Here is an 18,100-nt window from a genome sequence, read left to right as displayed (position 1 = left end):
CCAGCTTTACATTAATATTGAACTGATTGTACCTGATGCCTCTCAGTTTGCAAGTTTGCCTGTTAACCAACATTATTCCTACGGCCGTTATTGATTCGTTTGGTAGTTGGCTAGTTCATTTTTTTATAAAGGCCTAACTAAATCATAAATCATACCAATTTATATCAAATCAAACCAAAATTATGTATGAATTTGGAAAAGTACTAGCTGAATTAACCGAAACCAAATTTAACAAAGATTATCTGAATTTTGAACAAAATTAAATCATAATCTAACCGAAAACTAAAACTAATAAAAAATTTAATTACTTGAACCAAACAACCGTTTGAACCGAACCGGCCTGTGCTAATGTTAACCAAATATTGGTCAAAATAAGTCGATACAAGCAACCCTCTAAACCACGCAGAGGTTTCGTGACGTGGGTCCATAGTCAGTGGGCGGCTTGTGGCCATTTTCTCCATAAACCTCTCGCACTTTCTCGGAATCTGATTCCCACACGAGAACATGGCGGCTAGATTCTTGCTCCGTCGGAGTTCTCAGATCCTCCGATCTATCCCAAAGCATCCTCAAATCTTCGAATCTCCTAAACCAATACTCCACTCGTTGACCACCGCCTCACCAGATCTCTCGCGAATCTCTTCCCCCACCCTCCTCCGATCTCTCTCCACCCTCCGCCGCGGCCCAACCCGGCCCAAGAAGATCGACATAGGAGCCAAGGCCCGTCAGATGCAGAACCGCCGCCTCTGGACCTACGCGCTAACCTTCAGCTGCATCGCGGGCTTCGTGGTGATCGTCCTCAACCAGTTCCAAGACCAGCTCGTCTTCTACCTAACCCCCTCCGACGCCATGGAGAAATTCGCGGCGAATCCGACGAAGAACAAGTTCAGGCTCGGAGGCCTCGTCCTCGAAGGCAGCGTCGCGCAGCCCGCGGCGTCTCAGGAGATGGAGTTCGTGATCACCGATCTGATTACGGATATTCTGGTGAGGTACAAAGGCTCGTTGCCTGATCTGTTCAGGGAAGGTCACTCTGTTGTGGTGGAAGGTTTTATCAAGCCGTTTAGTGATGAGGTGAGGAAGGAGGTGTCGACGAAGCCTGTCTCCGGGAAGGCGAGGGGGCTTGATTGTTTCTTCTCGGCGACTGAGGTTTTGGCTAAGCATGATGAGAAGTATATGCCTCAGGAGGTTGCGGCGGCGATTGAGAAGAATAAGAAGATTATTGAAGCGAATCACGCGAGTGAAGAAGCTGCTAAGGTTGCTTCTTAGATGAGTATTGGTCATGTTATGAAATATAATTGATTCTTATAGATTCCGGAGTATCAGGAATGTTTTTGTTTCTGGAAAACATTGATTTGATTTTGAGTATTTTTGAGAAATAGGAGGAGGAAGGAGATTACACTAAACTAGAGCTTTGTTTGATTCCACAAGGCTTGAGCTAATCTGTTTTCTTGTTATATTTGATCAAATAAAGTAAACACTTTCATGAGGGAGTGCTTGGCTCCTCGTGTTGTTTTTGGATGTGTTGTTGTTACGCACATAGATTAGATTTACCTAGTGAAGCTTAGTATCAGAAACTTATTACCAAAGTAGGCGTCTGTGTGACCTTGTTCTTATTATTACTAGCCTTGCTAAATACAAGAGTTGGGAACACATCTTCCAGAGTTTTCGGTTATGGTGGAGCTTGTTGTTAAAGCATTCCAGCTAGGAATTTCTGGCTCTGAAGAATTCAAAGTTTGTACTTTTGAAAAGTTTATTGCCTCTAGAATTGCATATTAAATCTGTTAACCTTAGTATTATGAGGTATTTGGCCTCTCTTTCTTGGCACTAACCCCTTTGGGCGTGGTTCTTGATCACAGTGTAGACTGTATAGTTGTTGTATCAATTGTTACTCAAATTTGCATCTCATGGCCTGGGATGGTCTTTCAAATTTCAGTGCAATGAAAAAAATGATTGTGGATGGTTTATGATTTGAGTCATCAAAAACAAGACAATATGGAATGGGATTGAACCCACTTCGGTTTTGTCGCTGCTGTTTCCAACTTCCATCAGCTCTATTGCGTTTCCCTGAGTGATACTGTGTGCTTGATCCATCTTAAAATATGGGACAACCCACCCATTACACTACCTGCTACTCTGTTTCAGACTGAACCCTGTTCGGTTACAGGACAAGTCCTTCCTGGTAACTCAGTTTCGGTTCAATCAGTCCCTTTCAGCATTTGAGTATTTGTAGTCATGATTTTTTCCAATATCTTTGCTCTCTTTTTTTTTGCTCATGATGATTCTTCTTTTTCTTGAACACTCCATGTGTTGTGGCGGTTATGCCGGCCCAGCACAGTCCTGTCTAAGAGCCGCTCCTTTTGCTTCAATTCCAAATCAACCAACAATCAGTTAATGTGTACGACCAATATACCGACCGACCCGTTCCATCTGGTCCGGTTTACTAGATCTAGAACCGGGTTTTGGTTTGTGGTCCAAAGTTGAGCAAAAAAGTTGAAAAACCCCCGTAGATGTGGAGAATTCGTATCACATGAGAACAAGGAAGAGTTGAAAACCCTAGTCTCGACCTCGAAAAGGGGGGTTTAATCCCATTTCTACTTGCTCCGACGACGATGATGAATAACTCAACCGACGATTCGGAGTGGGAAGTGAGACCTGGTGGTATGCTCGTCCAACGAAGAGACGACTCTCCCTCCTCCTCCGACCCTCAACATCCCGCCGTTTTCGTTCAGACCATCAGCATCAACGTCTCCCATGGCTCCTCGCACCATGATCTTCACGTTTCTGCTAACGCCACTTTCGGTAAAAACCTCAAATGAACAAACAAAAACTCCTTATTTGGTGTTTGTGTTAATAAAATTTAAAGTTGTGATCTTTAGACTCTGGATGTGGTTTAAACAGGGGATGTGAAGAAAGCCCTTGTCCAGAAAACTGGATTAGAGGCTGCTGATCTGAAGATCTTGTTCAGGGGAGTTGAGAAAGATGACGCTGAGCAATTGCAAGCTTCTGGTGTTAAGGATGGGTCTAAGGTTGTCCTTGTGGAGGAACCTAATAAGAGAGTGAAACAAGTTGAACAGCCTCCAGTGATGACTGAAGAGATGGCTAAGTCTGTTGCTGCAGTTAAAGCTGTCTCAGGAGAGATTGATAAGCTCTCGGATAAGGTTAGCGTTTTAGAGATTCAATATATTTTTGTTGGTTTTGTTATTTGTAGGAAAAGTGGGAATGAAGGATTGTGGTTTGAAAAAAAATTAGGTTGTTGCTTTGGAAGTTTCTGTTAATGGAGGGACGAAAGTTGCGGTGGAGGAGTTTGACATGACTGCTGAGCTTCTCATGAGGCAGTTGCTTAAATTGGATGGTATAGAGGCAGAAGGGGAAGCTAGAGTACTGCGAAAGGCAGAGGTTTGTTTTATATCTCTTACATTTTTCATCTGTCTGCGCTATAAACTATGTTATATCTCAGTGCTTGTGAGTTTATGAGGCCTTGGAATGAGTAAATTTTAGTAGATGCACAATTGGATTCCATTAAAAGTTTTTGCTCAGTTAGTTGTAAGTGTAGAGACTTTGGTTATGATACATTCGGAGATTCCTTAAGATATGTGACGTTCACGCTGTTGCTCCACTGAATCACTTGAAATGTTTCTTCTTTCTATATTTAGTTGTAAACTGAGCAGGGATATAGATTTGATTAGTGGGTTTGTTATGTTTTAGGTACGTAGAGTGCAAAAGTTGCAGGAGGCTGTCGATACGTTGAAGGGAAGATGTTCAAACCCGTTTGTGGATCAGAGCAAAGCAGCAGCAGTAAGCACAGAGTGGGAAACATTCGGAAATGGTGTTGGAAGTTTGAACCCTCCTCCTCCAGCTTCTCCTTCTGCTAATGTAACTCAAGACTGGGAGAAATTTGACTGACCATTTTATTATTGTTACGTATCCAAAAATAAATAAAGAAAAATTCTCTTGTTCCTTTTTATTACTGTTGTTAAATGAGAAAATGTTTAAGAAAAATTATTGGTTTTATGATCCTTAGAATGTTATTATAAATCTCTCAGTGTCTGAGTCGGGAAAACGGCTTATTAATGCCCGAACTAGGGATTGTTGAGAAAATACATACCTCAACTTTTACTGCAAGTCAAAACATACCTACACTAATCAAAAATTTAAAATTCATGCCTGAATTATGGATCGATAAAAAAATACATACCCCAACTCTTATTGGATGCCAAAACATACTTTAACTAATCAAAAATTTGAAATTTATGCCTAGTCTTTAGAAGTCAACGCTAATTTCAATCTATACTATTATTTGCGAAGTAAATTTTCGCAACGGAGCTCTCACGTTAAAAATTAGAGTAGCTAAAATCTATGTTACCCCTAATAAATTTTTATATATATTCTATTATATAATAAAATGAATTTTATTTGCGAAGTAATTTTTCGCAACAGAGCTCTCACGTTAAAAATTAGATTGGCTAAATTCTATGTTACCCTTAATGAATTTTTAAATAAAATTAATTTTATTTTAAAAATCTTATATATTTTTTAAAAATAATTATGATGATTCTTATATATTATGTTGTTATCTTAAAATAATATTTTACTATTATAAAAGTAAAAAATTAAAAGAAGTGATTTTTTACAATATTATATTTAAAAAAAAGATAATTCTTATATATACAAATATATCTTAAAATCACTTCTTAGAAAATATCCTTATACAAATATATTGCTCCATTAATATTTACTTAGATATTATTTTTATCTTAAATTTTAACTTTCAAAATAGTAAAATATTATTTCAAGATAACAACACAATATATAAGAATTATCCTATATTTTTAAGAAAATATAATATTGCAAAAATCATGTCTCTCAATTTTTTTTACTTTTACAATAGTAAACTATTATTTTAAGATAACAACACAATATATAAGAATCATCATAATTTTTTAAAAATATATAAGATTTTTAATATAAATTTTTTTTATTATATAATAGAATATATATAAAAATTCATTAAGGATAACATAAACTTTAGCCACTCTGTTTTTTAACGTGAGATCTCCGTTGCTATAAAATTATTTCAAAAATAATAGTATAGATTGAAATTAGCGTTGACTTCTAAAGACTAGGCATAAATTTCAAATTTTTGATTAGTTAAGGTATGTTTTGGCATGCAATAAGAGTTGGGGTATGTATTTTTTTATCAACCCATAGTTCAGGCATGAATTTTAAATTTTTGATTAGTGTAGGTATGTTTCGACTTGCAGTAAAAGTTGAGGTATGTATTCTCTCAGCAACCCCTAGTTCGGGCATGAATAAGCCGTTTTCCCTGTCTGAGTCTGAATACATGTGTTTTGTACCCTGAGGTTTGTATGAAGTTCAGGCCGGCCCGTCCCTGCAATAAAGCAACTAAAGCATCTGTTTTAGGCCACAAAATATAAACAAATCATTAAGACCATTTCTCACTGAATAATAGATAGGTCAAATGGTTTAGAAGTTTGATATGAGTTAGCATACCGTAGTTCGATCCTCTTTTTGTCCAACATAGTTCAATTTTTACCATTCGATAACTCTATACATTTTTGTATTGGCTGATTGTTACTATTTATTGTTGGTATTTATATAAGAGGCTACATAAATTTTTTTTTTTTGCTTTATGCCACCCCAAATTATGGGACGGCACTGAGTTCAGGTTTCGATTTTAGATTTTCTGATTGTCTTCCCATATGCTCTTAACTTTCACTGTAAAATTCAATTACATATGATCAAATCGGAAAAATACACATCTTGGTGTTAAGGTTGTGTCAGAAATGAAAACGAGTATTGACGATTGAGTGATTGGGTTAATCCATTTTAATTTTATTCGGTTAGGTTCAATAGACTTTCTTCAAATCCAATTAAACCGAATCCGCCCGCAGGCCTACCTTAAATTATAGAAGGTGGGGACATAGGGAAATAGACAAGTGATTTTGGTGGTGGTAATGTACAAAACTGTGTAAATAGTACGATCCGTGCTTCTGGATGAAAAGTTTCCTCTTTAACTAAAACGACATTCTGAGCTGTCTCACCCACATGACCTTATGTGTTTACTTCATTCTCATCTCATCTCAATTATAGATGTTCCAAGGAATTATATTTATGTATATAATAATAATTCTTATGCCAAATCAAACCAGCAATATCAGACTTAATCATAGCGTCTTATTATGCAGATTTCAATAAGCTTACTTCCTTAATCATAAACTAAACAGTAAAACGTGTTGACATGACTTCGCCGCTCGCTCAATGTTGGTTGGCATAATCTATTTGCCGGCTATCAAACAGCACATATAATAATTCATTTTTATTTATATGTTCTGTCAGAAAAATTATTTTATTTAAAAATCCTCGATGATAATAAATCATATGGTTGGCTTTGAGAATTTTTTTTACAGTAAATCGTATGGTCTTGTTTTATGGACACCCACACCAGTATGTGGTAGCGTCAAACAAATGAACACTGGGGGATAAAAGACTAGATTATGTGTCCATATGATAACAACGAATCTCTGCGGATAAATTGTTATATGGAAGATACTGACAGATTTATGATGGCTCTTTTTCAGGATTTAATACAGGTATGGCCAACTAGTAGACAAACTACAAGGATTACGTGGTAGAAGAATGAAAAACTATACAACGGATTATAACTGATTTATGGATTTGTTTGTTGTATTTATTGGACAATCAAAACAAATCCTGACCTTTTCTACAATTTTAATTTGTTGGTAAAAATATCCTGCAAATAAACTAATCAAAGTAAATATTTTAGTAATTAATATTTTACAACTTTTTGGAAAAGTAAAAAAAAAGCGCCGCGAAATCTAGGAAAGAAATAAAGAAAAACGGCAGTAGATAAGGTCTATATATAACCTAAGATTAAATAAAATTGAAGAAATGGAAATAAACTAGCAAGAGGACAAAAGTAAAAGAGTAAAAAAGGTGCCACAAATTAATTTTAGAACGCATCTCTGAAACGAAGGGTAAAAAAAAACAATAAAGAAAAAAACCAAACAGAGAGAGAAGAAGAAGAGAGCTAAGGATCGAACGGAGGAGGAAGATTCTTCCTCCAATTACACATCTCTATTTTTACGGAATTTTTCGTAATTTTAGTGTCAACAAACCCCAAAAAAAAAACGAAACTTGCACTGCAAAAAAAAAAAAACACCATCTCCGAGAAGAAGAAGGAGAAGGAGAGCTCCGTTAAGTTTCCGTCTTTCGTGAAAATTAGTGAATACAAATTAATTTTTCTTTACTTCCTTTTTTTTTTCTCGATTAGAGGTTTCACGGACTCCGTGATCCAATCTTGGCGTAATTGTAAATCTTTGATTTCTATTGTTTTGATCGAATCCTCAGATCTTCAAAAATTAAGCGGTTATGAAATCGAATTTGTGTTCATTTCGATCTGGGTTTACGCTTGATTGAAGGATGCAGCATCAGCATAATCTATTCACGACAATGCGAAGTTTAAATCTTGCAGAAGGTTGCAAAGGCACACAAGTCTATGCACCCCCTCCTCCTCCACAGCCTAATAACAACGCGACCGGAGGAGTCGGTGACAAGTTCCTCCAACACCTCCAAGACCACCTCCGCGTCAACTCCATCCGATCCAAATCAAGCCGAACCTACCCTCAAGCAAACGTCGTCGTTTCACCTGAATCCCTCCTCCCTTTCGGCCTCCCTTTAACAGATCTCCTCGAGCCTCGGATCGATCCTTCCTTGAAGTTCCCCGACTTGGTCGACAAGATGGCTCAGGTCTACCGTCGGATCGACAACTGCGATCAATCGGAGAGATCCGGAGCTTACTTGGAGCAGTGCGCCGTCTTCAAAGGCTTATCGGATCCGAAGCTTTTCCGGCGGAGTCTCCGATCGTCTCGGCAGCACGCGATTGACGTTCACGCGAAGGTCGTGTTGTCCTCGTGGCTTCGATTCGAGAGGAGGGAGGACGAGCTCATCGGAACGACCTCTATGGATTGCTGCGGGAGGATCTTGGAATGCCCTAAGGCGACTCTTGTCACCGGGTACGACCCGGAAACGGTTTACGATCCGTGTCTCTGCTCCGGAGGAGCTTCCGATGAGGTTCAAGAATGCTCCACTTCTGAGGAAGCGTTGGACTACGACATGTCCTTTTGTATAGGCGACGAGGAGGTTCGTTGCGTGAGGTACAAGATTGCTTCTTTGTCAAGACCGTTCAAGGCGATGTTGTACGGAGGGTTTAACGAAATGAAGCGAGGGACGATCAACTTCACGCACAATGGAATCTCCGTTGAAGGGATGAGAGCTGCTGAGATCTTCAGCAGGACCAAGAGGTTGGATGACTTCCCTCCTCATGTAGTCTTGGAGCTCCTCAAGCTCGCGAATAGGTTCTGCTGCGATGAGATGAAGTCATCTTGCGATGAGCATCTGGCGCATCTCGTTGGGACGCTTGACGAGGCGATGCTGTTGATTGAGTATGGGTTAGAAGAGTCTGCGTACCTTCTTGTGGCGGCTTGTCTCCAGGTTTTTCTGAGAGAGTTGCCGAGCTCGATGCATAATCCGAATGTTATAAAGATCTTTTGCAGCGTTGAGGGAAGGGAGAGGTTGGCTTCTCTTGGACATGCTTCTTTTAAGTTGTACTTCTTCTTAAGCCAGATTGCTATGGAGGATGATATGAAGTCTAACACCACTGTGATGATTCTGGAGCGTTTGGTTGAATGCGCGGTGGAGAGTTGGGAGAAGCAGCTTGCGTGTCACCAGTTAGGGGTGGTGATGCTGGAGAGGAAAGAGTATAAAGATGCTCAGAGATGGTTTAACACGGCGGTCGAGGCTGGTCATCTTTACTCGCTGGTGGGAGTTGCTAGGTCTAAGTTCAAGCGTGACCATAGATACTCGGCTTATAAGATCATCAACTCGCTCATCTCGGATCACGTACCTACTGGGTGGATGCATCAGGAGAGGTCTTTGTATTGCAGCGGGAAAGAAAAGCTGCTTGATTTGGATACAGCGACCGAGTTAGACCCGACTTTGACGTTCCCTTACAAGTTCAGGGCGGTGGCTTTGGTGGAGGAGAATCAGTTTGGTGCTGCCATCTCGGAGTTGAACAAGATTCTTGGATTCAAGGCCTCTCCTGACTGTCTGGAGATGAGGGCGTGGATATCTATAGGTAAGGAGGATTACGAGGGGGCTTTGAAAGATATTCGAGCGCTTTTGACATTGGAGCCGAACTTTATGATGTTTAACGGGAAAATCCATGCTGATCATATGGTGGAGCTGCTACGTCCGCTGGCTCAGCAGCGGAGCCAGGCTGATTGCTGGATGCAGCTGTTTGATCATTGGTCTACTGTTGATGATATTGGATCTCTAGCAGTTGTTCATGATATGCTTGCAAATGATCCAGGGAATAGTCTTTTGCGTTTCAGACAGTCTCTTCTTCTGCTACGGTATTATAATCCTCTCTCATTGCTAATGATCTAGCAGTTGTCTCAGAGACCGTTATTGATTTTAACAAATGCTTGTACAGGCTAAATTGTCAAAAGGCAGCAATGCGTTGTCTCAGGCTGGCTCGAAACCATTCGAAGCTGAAGCATGAGAGACTTGTGTATGAAGGATGGATATTGTATGATACAGGCCACCGAGAGGAAGCTCTGGCCAAGGCTGAGGAGTCTATTTCCACGCAAAGATCTTTCGAAGCGTTTTTCCTCAAAGCTTATGCTCTTGCTGACTCTACGCTCGACCCAAAGTCCGCAGAGTACGTAATCCAGCTCCTTGAAGAAGCACTTCGTTGCCCCTCAGATGCTCTCCGTAAGGGACAAGTAAGTATAAAAAAGCTCATCCAACTAAATCTTATGGTATATGAATGGTTTAGTATCATGAACTTTTGTTTGTTTTGCAGGCTTTGAACAATCTGGGGAGCGTGTATGTGGATTGTGAGAAGCTCGATCTTGCAGGTGATTGCTATACGAACGCGCTCAACATCAAGCACACACGAGCACACCAAGGTCTTGCACGTGTTTATCATCTTAAAAACCAGCGTAAAGCTGCTTATGACGAGATGACAAAGCTAATAGAGAAAGCTCAGAACAATGCGTCGGCATATGAGAAGCGGTCTGAATATTGTGACCGTGAGATGGCACAGAGCGACCTTAGCCTAGCAACACAACTAGACCCTCTCCGTACCTATCCTTATAGATACAGAGCTGCAGGTATGCTAATAACAAATCTCAGTGCCGGAACTGATACTTCTACGGTTTATCTGGTGGTTTTAGTTTAATGTGTGAACTCTTGGTTGCAGTTCTTATGGATGACCACAAAGAAAATGAAGCCATAGAGGAGCTTTCGAGGGCGATATCATTTAAACCAGATCTGCAGCTGTTACATTTACGGGCAGCGTTCTATGATTCAATGGGAGAAGGAGCATCTGCCATCAAAGACTGTGAAGCAGCGTTGTGTATTGATCCAGGTCATACAGATACACTCGAGCTCTACCACAAAGCTCGTGAAGCAAATACTACCGACCAAAAGTAGAACAAAACTATTGTTTTGTTTGGTGGGCAAATCTCTTCTTTATTTCCCTCCTGGTATGCTTCTACACTGTTTCATTTCCTACTGCAAACAGAGCAATCAACAAAGGTTTGGTTTGAGTGAACAGAGAACAAACATAAAAAAGCAAAGCATAGCCATGTAAATAGAAACTTTTATACTGTTTTTTTTTTTTAAACTTTAATTTTTGGTTATTGGGGGTGGTGAGGATACTATAGTAGTGCAGAGAGTGTTTCTTGCTGCTACAGGTAAAACGTTTTCTGGCCAAAGAGGAAACCATGAAGAAGAGAACTTACCTCTGGTGAAATTGGACTTCTTCTTCTGTCCTGTTTCTGAGATGTGTTTATTGGTTCTTTCTTTGATTTTTATTTTTATTTTTACTGGGATTATGTAATTGTATCTGTAACTTTCTCAACTTTTTCTTTTACATATTTCTTGTATTGATTCTCTAAGCATCCAGGGATGTGTTTTTTATCCTCTTGAAACTAGAAAACAGAGAGTCTATTCATTCAATATACATTTTGCAAGATCATTTCCTTGGTTCTAATCCTCAGTTTTAGTTTTAGTTTTAGCTTTAGCTTTTTGTGTGTGTAAAAGCTAATGTTTAGTTTCATGGTAGATTAGATAACCACATGGTTGGAGTACCAGACTTAACTTTCTCAACCTCTGAGCTTTCTCGCTTGTGAGCACAATAAAGAGGCCACAAATATCGGTTTTGAACACACGAGAAAGCTTCAAAACTTATAACAACTTCACATTAAATCTCAACTTTCAGCTAACAAAATAAAAAGACAAGTGTGTCAAGACAGCTTTGTCTTTTGTCTTCTGAGATTTGCAAACAAGAAACATCATTGCCCAACTCCAGATGATATTGTTTCTTACTATTGAAGAAATGATGGATATGAACCGATCTCGGAGGCTAAACTTCAATGCTCCCTTCTTGTCGACCAAACGCCATGATGTCAACCAAGAGAAGGTACCAGGGCAGTGTCCTGAAGCCTCTGTTCCTTTCTGTTGGGAAACTACTCCTGGAATGCCCAAGAACATGTCTCACTTGAAACATGACCCTGAATCCGAGACACCACGTCTCAAACTTCCTCCAGGAAGATTGAAGGTTTGTTACTCTCTTGACTATATAAACTTTTCATGTTTTATCATCTTAATCAACTCTATCTCAAATGGTTTTAGATGCACGTTGATGGTGAAAACAATGACTTTGATGGTGCCAGTGAAGGCCTAACACCAGCTAGATTGTTGCGTTTGAAGAAACGCGACAATCACGAACATTTTCATCATAGGGACCGAGACATGGTCGATGTCTTGTCACTCACGCAAGCTATAGACATGGTCGAACAACCAAAAGATAGCGTTACGGAATCGGATGATGGAACCAGCGGAGGAGGTGACTCGAACGGCTACTTAACTATGGAGAGCACAGAGAGAAGCGAAGACATGTCACCAAGCTACATAATAGAGCGGTTTCTGCCTGATGCAGCGGCTCTGGCGGCCGTGACATCAGCGGCAAGCCAGAGGAGGAAGAATAGACTCTCTTATTTGAGTACAACAGTGAGGCAATCTTGTTTTTCACCAAAGGCTTGTGGGTTGCATGTGTTGCTGCCTTGGAGCACTAAGCATAGGATTTGTGGCGTCAAAGACACATTTTCTCCCTCTTCCCACATTAATTTGCAAACCAAGTTTATTACAAAAGATAACTAGTTAAAGTTGTTGTTAGACTATATTGTTGTGACAGTGTGATGGTTATTAACACTAAACAAAAAAACATTATGTACAAAAATAAGGCTTTGAAGCCAAAATTGATGCATCTACATTTAGAAAATTATGTATTACTATTTATAAATAATCAAAGATACTTTAAAGTTCTTTAGAAAAAAAGGAATCATATATCTATATATGATGCTTTCTTGAAATAGGCTTACAGATCGGTTCAGTTTTGATTGATTGGTTCTTTCCGTTTGTTTTGTTTTGTTCATGTTCATTGATTCGGTAAGACGTGCACCTAAACAAATATATCTAATACTAAACAAGTAGCTTTGCATTCTATTTTGATTTCATAGGTCTCATACATGAATTTTATCCACTAAAATGTTTAACAATTTAAGAGACATAGTCGTTGTAACTTGTAAGAATAATATGGTGATTTCTACCCCCGAGAGATTTGAGTATTGGCTAAGGATTCACTGATAGAGATGTGATAAAATATAAACCGTCTACTTAAAAGAGAGATGATAGACATGCTAGACATTGTATATTTAAATTTTGACGTAACATAATATATAATATGCGAATATATATATATAATATGAGAACTTATTATGTGAACATTTTTCTATATGTCAAGCTTCAATGATAAATGAAATCTTATCTACAAACAATATATATATATATATATATATATATATATATGCATGTATATGTTTCTTTATATATATTATTGAAGTTAAAATGATTGTTATACTTTATATTTCTAGTTTCTATATCGTCTAATACCATTTTGCATTGTTTTCTTTATTTTTGTTTTCCATTACCATATATTATATTTCATTTTTTTGTATTATTCCTAATATACATGCATGCACTAAATGAGAATACACATATTTGTCTCATGTTATTTAGAGAAATTCTATAAGATATCACTAAATTTTTTTATCATAAATATAGTACACAAAAGTTAAAATGACCAAAATATTTTATTAAAAATTAATATACTTTTAAAATTAATTAATATATACTTATTGTTTAGATGTGAGAGGTTGAATTTTGAAGGTGTAGTTTAAGATTTTTTTTAAATTAATATTTATGATTTAAATAAATGATTTTAAATAGTTTTAAAAAGAACTTTCAGAAAATAATATTTTTTTATTAATTATTTATTTAAATAATTATTTATATTTATATATCCATAAAGTAATGGTAATATAATTTTTAACTCTTTAATAAACATCATTTTGGTCATTTTTCTCCTTTTGTGTTCTTTTGTTGAAAAAAAATTATTCTAGTATCTTTCAATAGATTTACTCTAAATAAAAAAATATAATAATTATTAATTTTTCGTATTTAAGAATTTTGAATCAGTTATTTTATTATTTTATCAAATTGTCTAAAACAAAAAAAACTTAGAATTTGATAAAATTTATTATACTTATTTATTATTATATGAATATTAATTTTATAAAGTTACTACTGCGAAAACTCTGATAAAATTATTGTAGAAAGTTCATGGAAACCTTTTGCTTGAAAAGAAAAAAAAAGAGCTTTTGCTTGAAAAGTCAGTCAACGGTTGACCCGTAGACTTACTCACCACCAATGGCTTGACTTCAATTATATACTCTTATCTTCGTCTTCGTCAATCCTTCAATAATTCTCATTATTCAACTCCAATGTCACGTCAAGCTTTCCTAATTCTCTCCATTCTACTCTCCGTCGCCGTCGTCGGAGAAGGAGCAACGGCGGCGTACGATCCCACGGATCTATTTCTCTTCAACTGCGGCGCCACCTCCGATAACACAGACAACACTGGCCGAAAATGGACGGCGGAGAATCGTCAAACTCTGTCGTCGAACGCAGTCAACGCGTCTTTCTCTTCAGATGCTTCTTCCCAAGAATCTGGAGTTCCTCAAGTGCCTTACCTGAAAGCTCGAATTTTCCGATCGGACTTCACTTACAGTTTTCCAGTCTCCCCCGGCTGGAAATATCTCCGGCTGTACTTTTACCCGACCCGGTACGAATCGGGCTTCGACGCCGTCGCTTCCTTCTTCTCCGTCACCGTCAACGGTTTCACTCTTTTGAAAAACTTCAGCGCTAGCTTAACGGTAACTGCTTCCAAACATGTTTTGATCAAAGAGTTTATCGTTCCTGTTCACCAGACGTTAAATCTCACGTTCACGCCGTCTGCTAACTCGCCAGCTTTCGTTAACGGAATCGAGATTGTCTCCATGCCTGATGGGTTTTACTCCAAGGGAGGGTTTGACGATAGAGTAATCAACGTCGGCAGCGACGTTGAATACCGTATCGACAACACGACGTCGTTCGAGACCGTTTACCGCTTAAACGTAGCCGGACAAGACGTGGGCGACACGGGGATGTTCCGAAGATGGCTCTCCGATGACGGTTTCTTTCTCAGTGAGAATTCAGGAATCAGACCGGTGGTAGAAGATGTGAAGATAAACTACACAGACAAAACTCCCGCGTACGTCGCGCCCGAAGACGTGTACGAGACGTATCGTACGATGGGGAACGTCGACAACGCTAAACTCAACATGAATTTCAACTTGACGTGGCTCTTCACGGTCGATGCCGGGTTTACCTACCTCGTTAGGCTTCATTTCTGTGAGACTCTACCTGAAGTAAACGAACCGGGACAACGTGTCTTCTCCATCTTCTTGAGAAAGCAGATGGCGAAGATAGAGATGGATGTGATTCAGCTGAGCGGCGGTTCTCGGGTTCCGATGTATCTAGACTTCGTTCTAGTACACGTGGGCTCCGAAAATGAGCTGAGAACTGATTTACAAGTTGACTTGCATCCTTTCAGCGCCATTGTTCCTAAATATCTCGACGCTATTCTGAACGGTTTAGAGATTCTCAAGCTTAGTGATTCTGACGGTAATCTCGCTGGACCTAATCCGAATTCAAGTCGTACACCAGACTCGGTCACACAGGATATACAAAAAGGAAAAAAGAAGTCACATAGTTTGGTTATAATAACATTGGCAGTCGTTGGTTCTGCGATTTTGCTAGCAATGTTTGTTGTTGCTATCATCATCATAAAGAAGAATAAGAAGAAGAAAATAGAGCTTAGTGTAGATAACGCGAGCAAGCCTACGGACTCGTCGTGGACTCATCTCCCACTTGTCACTGGGTCCTCGCATACCAGATCGGCTACATCTCTCCCATCTGATCTCTGCCGTAGATTCTCAATCCAGGAAATCAAATCCGCCACAAACAATTTCGAGAAAGAGCTAATCGTCGGAGTGGGCGGGTTTGGTCCCGTCTACAAAGGGAGAATCGACGGTGGAGCCACGCTTGTGGCTGTTAAAAGGTTAGAAATCTCATCGAACCAAGGCGCTAAAGAGTTCGACACCGAGCTCGAGATGCTCACGATGCTCCGCCACATACATCTCGTCTCCTTAATCGGATACTGCGACGATGAGGAAGAGATGGTTCTTGTCTACGAGTATATGCCACACGGCACACTCAGAGACCATCTCTACAAGAGAAACAAGGTTTCTGATGGCCCGTTGTCGTGGAAACGGAGGTTAGAGATATGCATTGGAGCTGCTCGAGGACTACAGTATCTCCATACAGGCGCGAAGCACATGATCATACATAGAGACATCAAAACGACCAACATACTTCTTGATGAGAACTACGTAGCTAAAGTCTCCGACTTTGGGTTGTCTAAAGTGGGTCCTACTAGTGCCTCTCAAACGCACGTCTCGACCGTCGTTAAAGGTTCGTTTGGTTACTTGGACCCTGAGTATTACCGCCGTCAAGTATTGACGGAAAAATCTGACGTGTACTCATTTGGAGTAGTTCTGTTCGAAGTTGTGTGTTGTAGACCGGTCAAACTCGAAAATGTCCCACGGGAAGAAACAGATTTGGTACGATGGGTGAAGTCAAATTACAAAAAAGGAACCGTCGATCAGATCGTTGACGCAGATCTGACGGCTGATATCACTCTTGTATCGCTGGAGAAGTTCTGTGAGATTGCAGTGAGATGTGTTCAAGATCGTGGTATCGAACGGCCATCGATGAACGACGTCGTGTGGGCGCTTGAGTTTGCGCTTCAACTTCACGAGACAGCTACGAATAAGAACGGCGTGGAGTCTCTGGACCTACCGACACGTGACGAGGTAGGTGCGACGACTGAAGGAGAAGATGATTTGTTTAGTAAGACTACAGGACGTGTGTCGACGACCGACGATGATTCTGCTCGTCTTGCTGGTGATGAGAAGAGCGGATCCAGTTGGGGAGTGTTTTCAGAGATCAAAGAACCCAAAGCACGGTAGATTGTTGACTATGTAATATCTACGTTATTTTTGAATATGTAATATGTCTTTCAAAAGTCAATAAGGTAATGTGAAGAAATGAAAATGGAACCCATGCCATTCATATTTACAGTAAAATTTGTCAATTCATTCGCCTATATAAATAATTGTATTTTGGTGTTCAGTTTTACACACTACATAATAATAACTCCCTCTCGTTTTATTCTTCCTTCTTCTTTTTTCCTTCAATTGAATTATATTATACCACCAATTAGGGCCGTTCAATATGGTAAAACCGAACCGAACCGAACCGAACCGAACCGAAATAGATAATATGGTTTGGTTTTGGTATATACCATATAAACCGAATGGATATAATTATATAAAAACCGTAGGATTTGGATATGGTTTGGTATATAACCGATTAAACCGAATAAACCGAACAAAACCGATTAAAAGTAAAAACATGTAAATATGTATCTATTTTATAATAATACATGAAAATCTATTTGTTATATAAGTTAAATTTGTGTTAATAACTATTACCATAATGTTATAATAATAAAGAACCTTATATAATTTGTAAAACACTTGAACTATAATTAAATAACAATACATCGCAATTCAGACATCTTATTTTCTAAGTCTTTTTTTTTAATCTTTTTGTTTTATTTTAGTATTCACTAAATTAATATAAAGATGATAAATTTGATAGAAAATAATTAATGGAAAATTTTCACAACTTTATTCTTATTTATAAACAAACAAAGTTTCGTGTTCAATCGAAAAAGCATGACTTTAATGAACACTAAATATGGAAGAGTGGAAAAAGTTTTCTTTCATGTTTCTGTTTTGTTTCATATTTTTATTTTCAAAATTTCAGGCTCTGATTTTAATTATAGATTTGATGATTTTATTTGATGGTAGAAACATTTTTACGTTTTTGTTCATTTATTTGAACATCTAATATATTTTTAATAAATGGTTGTGTTGACAATATGACTCTAACCCGGTCATATATAATCATATAATATAAATACTATGTGACTCACCCCCGTCTTTCGCAGGCATGAATATGATGTATAATTTTTTGAGTATTTTTTATGTTTGGCCATAATATTTATGTTTCTAATTTTACTGTGATTTAAATTTGGTATAGTAATTATTTTTAGTTTATGTTACTATTTATGTTTGTAATATCATTTGACTATTTGTTTAATAAATTTTATTTCTCTGATTTTATTTAAACCTACTAATCATTTAATAGTTTATAAAGTAAATAAATTCTATAAGTGAGAATATTTTTCCACGTTTAATTGTTGGTGGAAATTTGCATAACACAAAGCGCCACATAAAAACAAAATATTTAAACTGGGTTTTCATCGATATAGACTACACTCAAAGAAACAAATTAATCTTACGTCTTTTAGAAGTTGGAGGTTGTCGGCAGATATTTTTTTTTATTGATGAATTTCGACCCTTTATTATGATCTTTATTAGAAACCATAGAAGTTATTTATCTACGCAGAAAAGACATGGTTTTTATG

The 18,100-nt window shown here is 38.2% G+C and overlaps 5 protein-coding genes across 5 annotated transcripts; all 5 read left to right on the top strand.

Annotated features, from left to right (window-relative positions):
* The first annotated feature begins 274 nt into the window (after nt 1-274).
* Nucleotides 275-1,515, top strand: LOC103841120 (cytochrome c-type biogenesis protein CcmE homolog, mitochondrial). Its single transcript, XM_009117633.3, has one exon. It carries the CDS (start codon nt 505-507, stop codon nt 1,261-1,263), a length of 759 nt encoding a protein of 252 aa, XP_009115881.1. The 5' UTR covers nt 275-504; the 3' UTR covers nt 1,264-1,515.
* A 974-nt stretch (nt 1,516-2,489) lies between these two features.
* LOC103841119 (BAG family molecular chaperone regulator 4) lies at nt 2,490-5,714 on the top strand. The gene is made up of 6 exons (XM_009117632.3): nt 2,490-2,796; nt 2,896-3,155; nt 3,247-3,393; nt 3,703-4,040; nt 5,322-5,374; nt 5,679-5,714. Exons 1-4 carry the CDS (start codon nt 2,607-2,609, stop codon nt 3,898-3,900), a joined length of 795 nt encoding a protein of 264 aa, XP_009115880.2. The 5' UTR covers nt 2,490-2,606; the 3' UTR covers nt 3,901-4,040; nt 5,322-5,374; nt 5,679-5,714.
* A 248-nt stretch (nt 5,715-5,962) lies between these two features.
* LOC103841118 (ethylene-overproduction protein 1) lies at nt 5,963-11,080 on the top strand. The gene is made up of 4 exons (XM_009117631.2): nt 5,963-9,449; nt 9,530-9,821; nt 9,902-10,211; nt 10,301-11,080. The coding sequence occupies exons 1-4, from the start codon at nt 7,459-7,461 to the stop codon at nt 10,531-10,533; spliced, it is 2,826 nt and encodes a 941-aa protein (XP_009115879.2). The 5' UTR covers nt 5,963-7,458; the 3' UTR covers nt 10,534-11,080.
* Nucleotides 11,081-11,413: 333 nt separating this feature from the next.
* LOC103841117 lies at nt 11,414-12,441 on the top strand. Its single transcript, XM_009117630.3, has 2 exons — nt 11,414-11,662; nt 11,737-12,441. The coding sequence occupies exons 1-2, from the start codon at nt 11,414-11,416 to the stop codon at nt 12,262-12,264; spliced, it is 777 nt and encodes a 258-aa protein (XP_009115878.1). The 3' UTR covers nt 12,265-12,441.
* Nucleotides 12,442-13,698: 1,257 nt separating this feature from the next.
* On the top strand, nt 13,699-16,776 carry LOC103841116 (putative receptor-like protein kinase At5g39000). The gene has a single exon (XM_009117629.3). It carries the CDS (start codon nt 13,947-13,949, stop codon nt 16,572-16,574), a length of 2,628 nt encoding a protein of 875 aa, XP_009115877.1. The 5' UTR covers nt 13,699-13,946; the 3' UTR covers nt 16,575-16,776.
* Nucleotides 16,777-18,100: the final 1,324 nt, after the last annotated feature.

Source organism: Brassica rapa, chromosome A09 (assembly GCF_000309985.2).
Source record: "Brassica rapa cultivar Chiifu-401-42 chromosome A09, CAAS_Brap_v3.01, whole genome shotgun sequence".
Taxonomy (NCBI): domain Eukaryota; kingdom Viridiplantae; phylum Streptophyta; class Magnoliopsida; order Brassicales; family Brassicaceae; genus Brassica; species Brassica rapa.
This window is presented reverse-complemented; position numbering and strand designations above follow the sequence as displayed.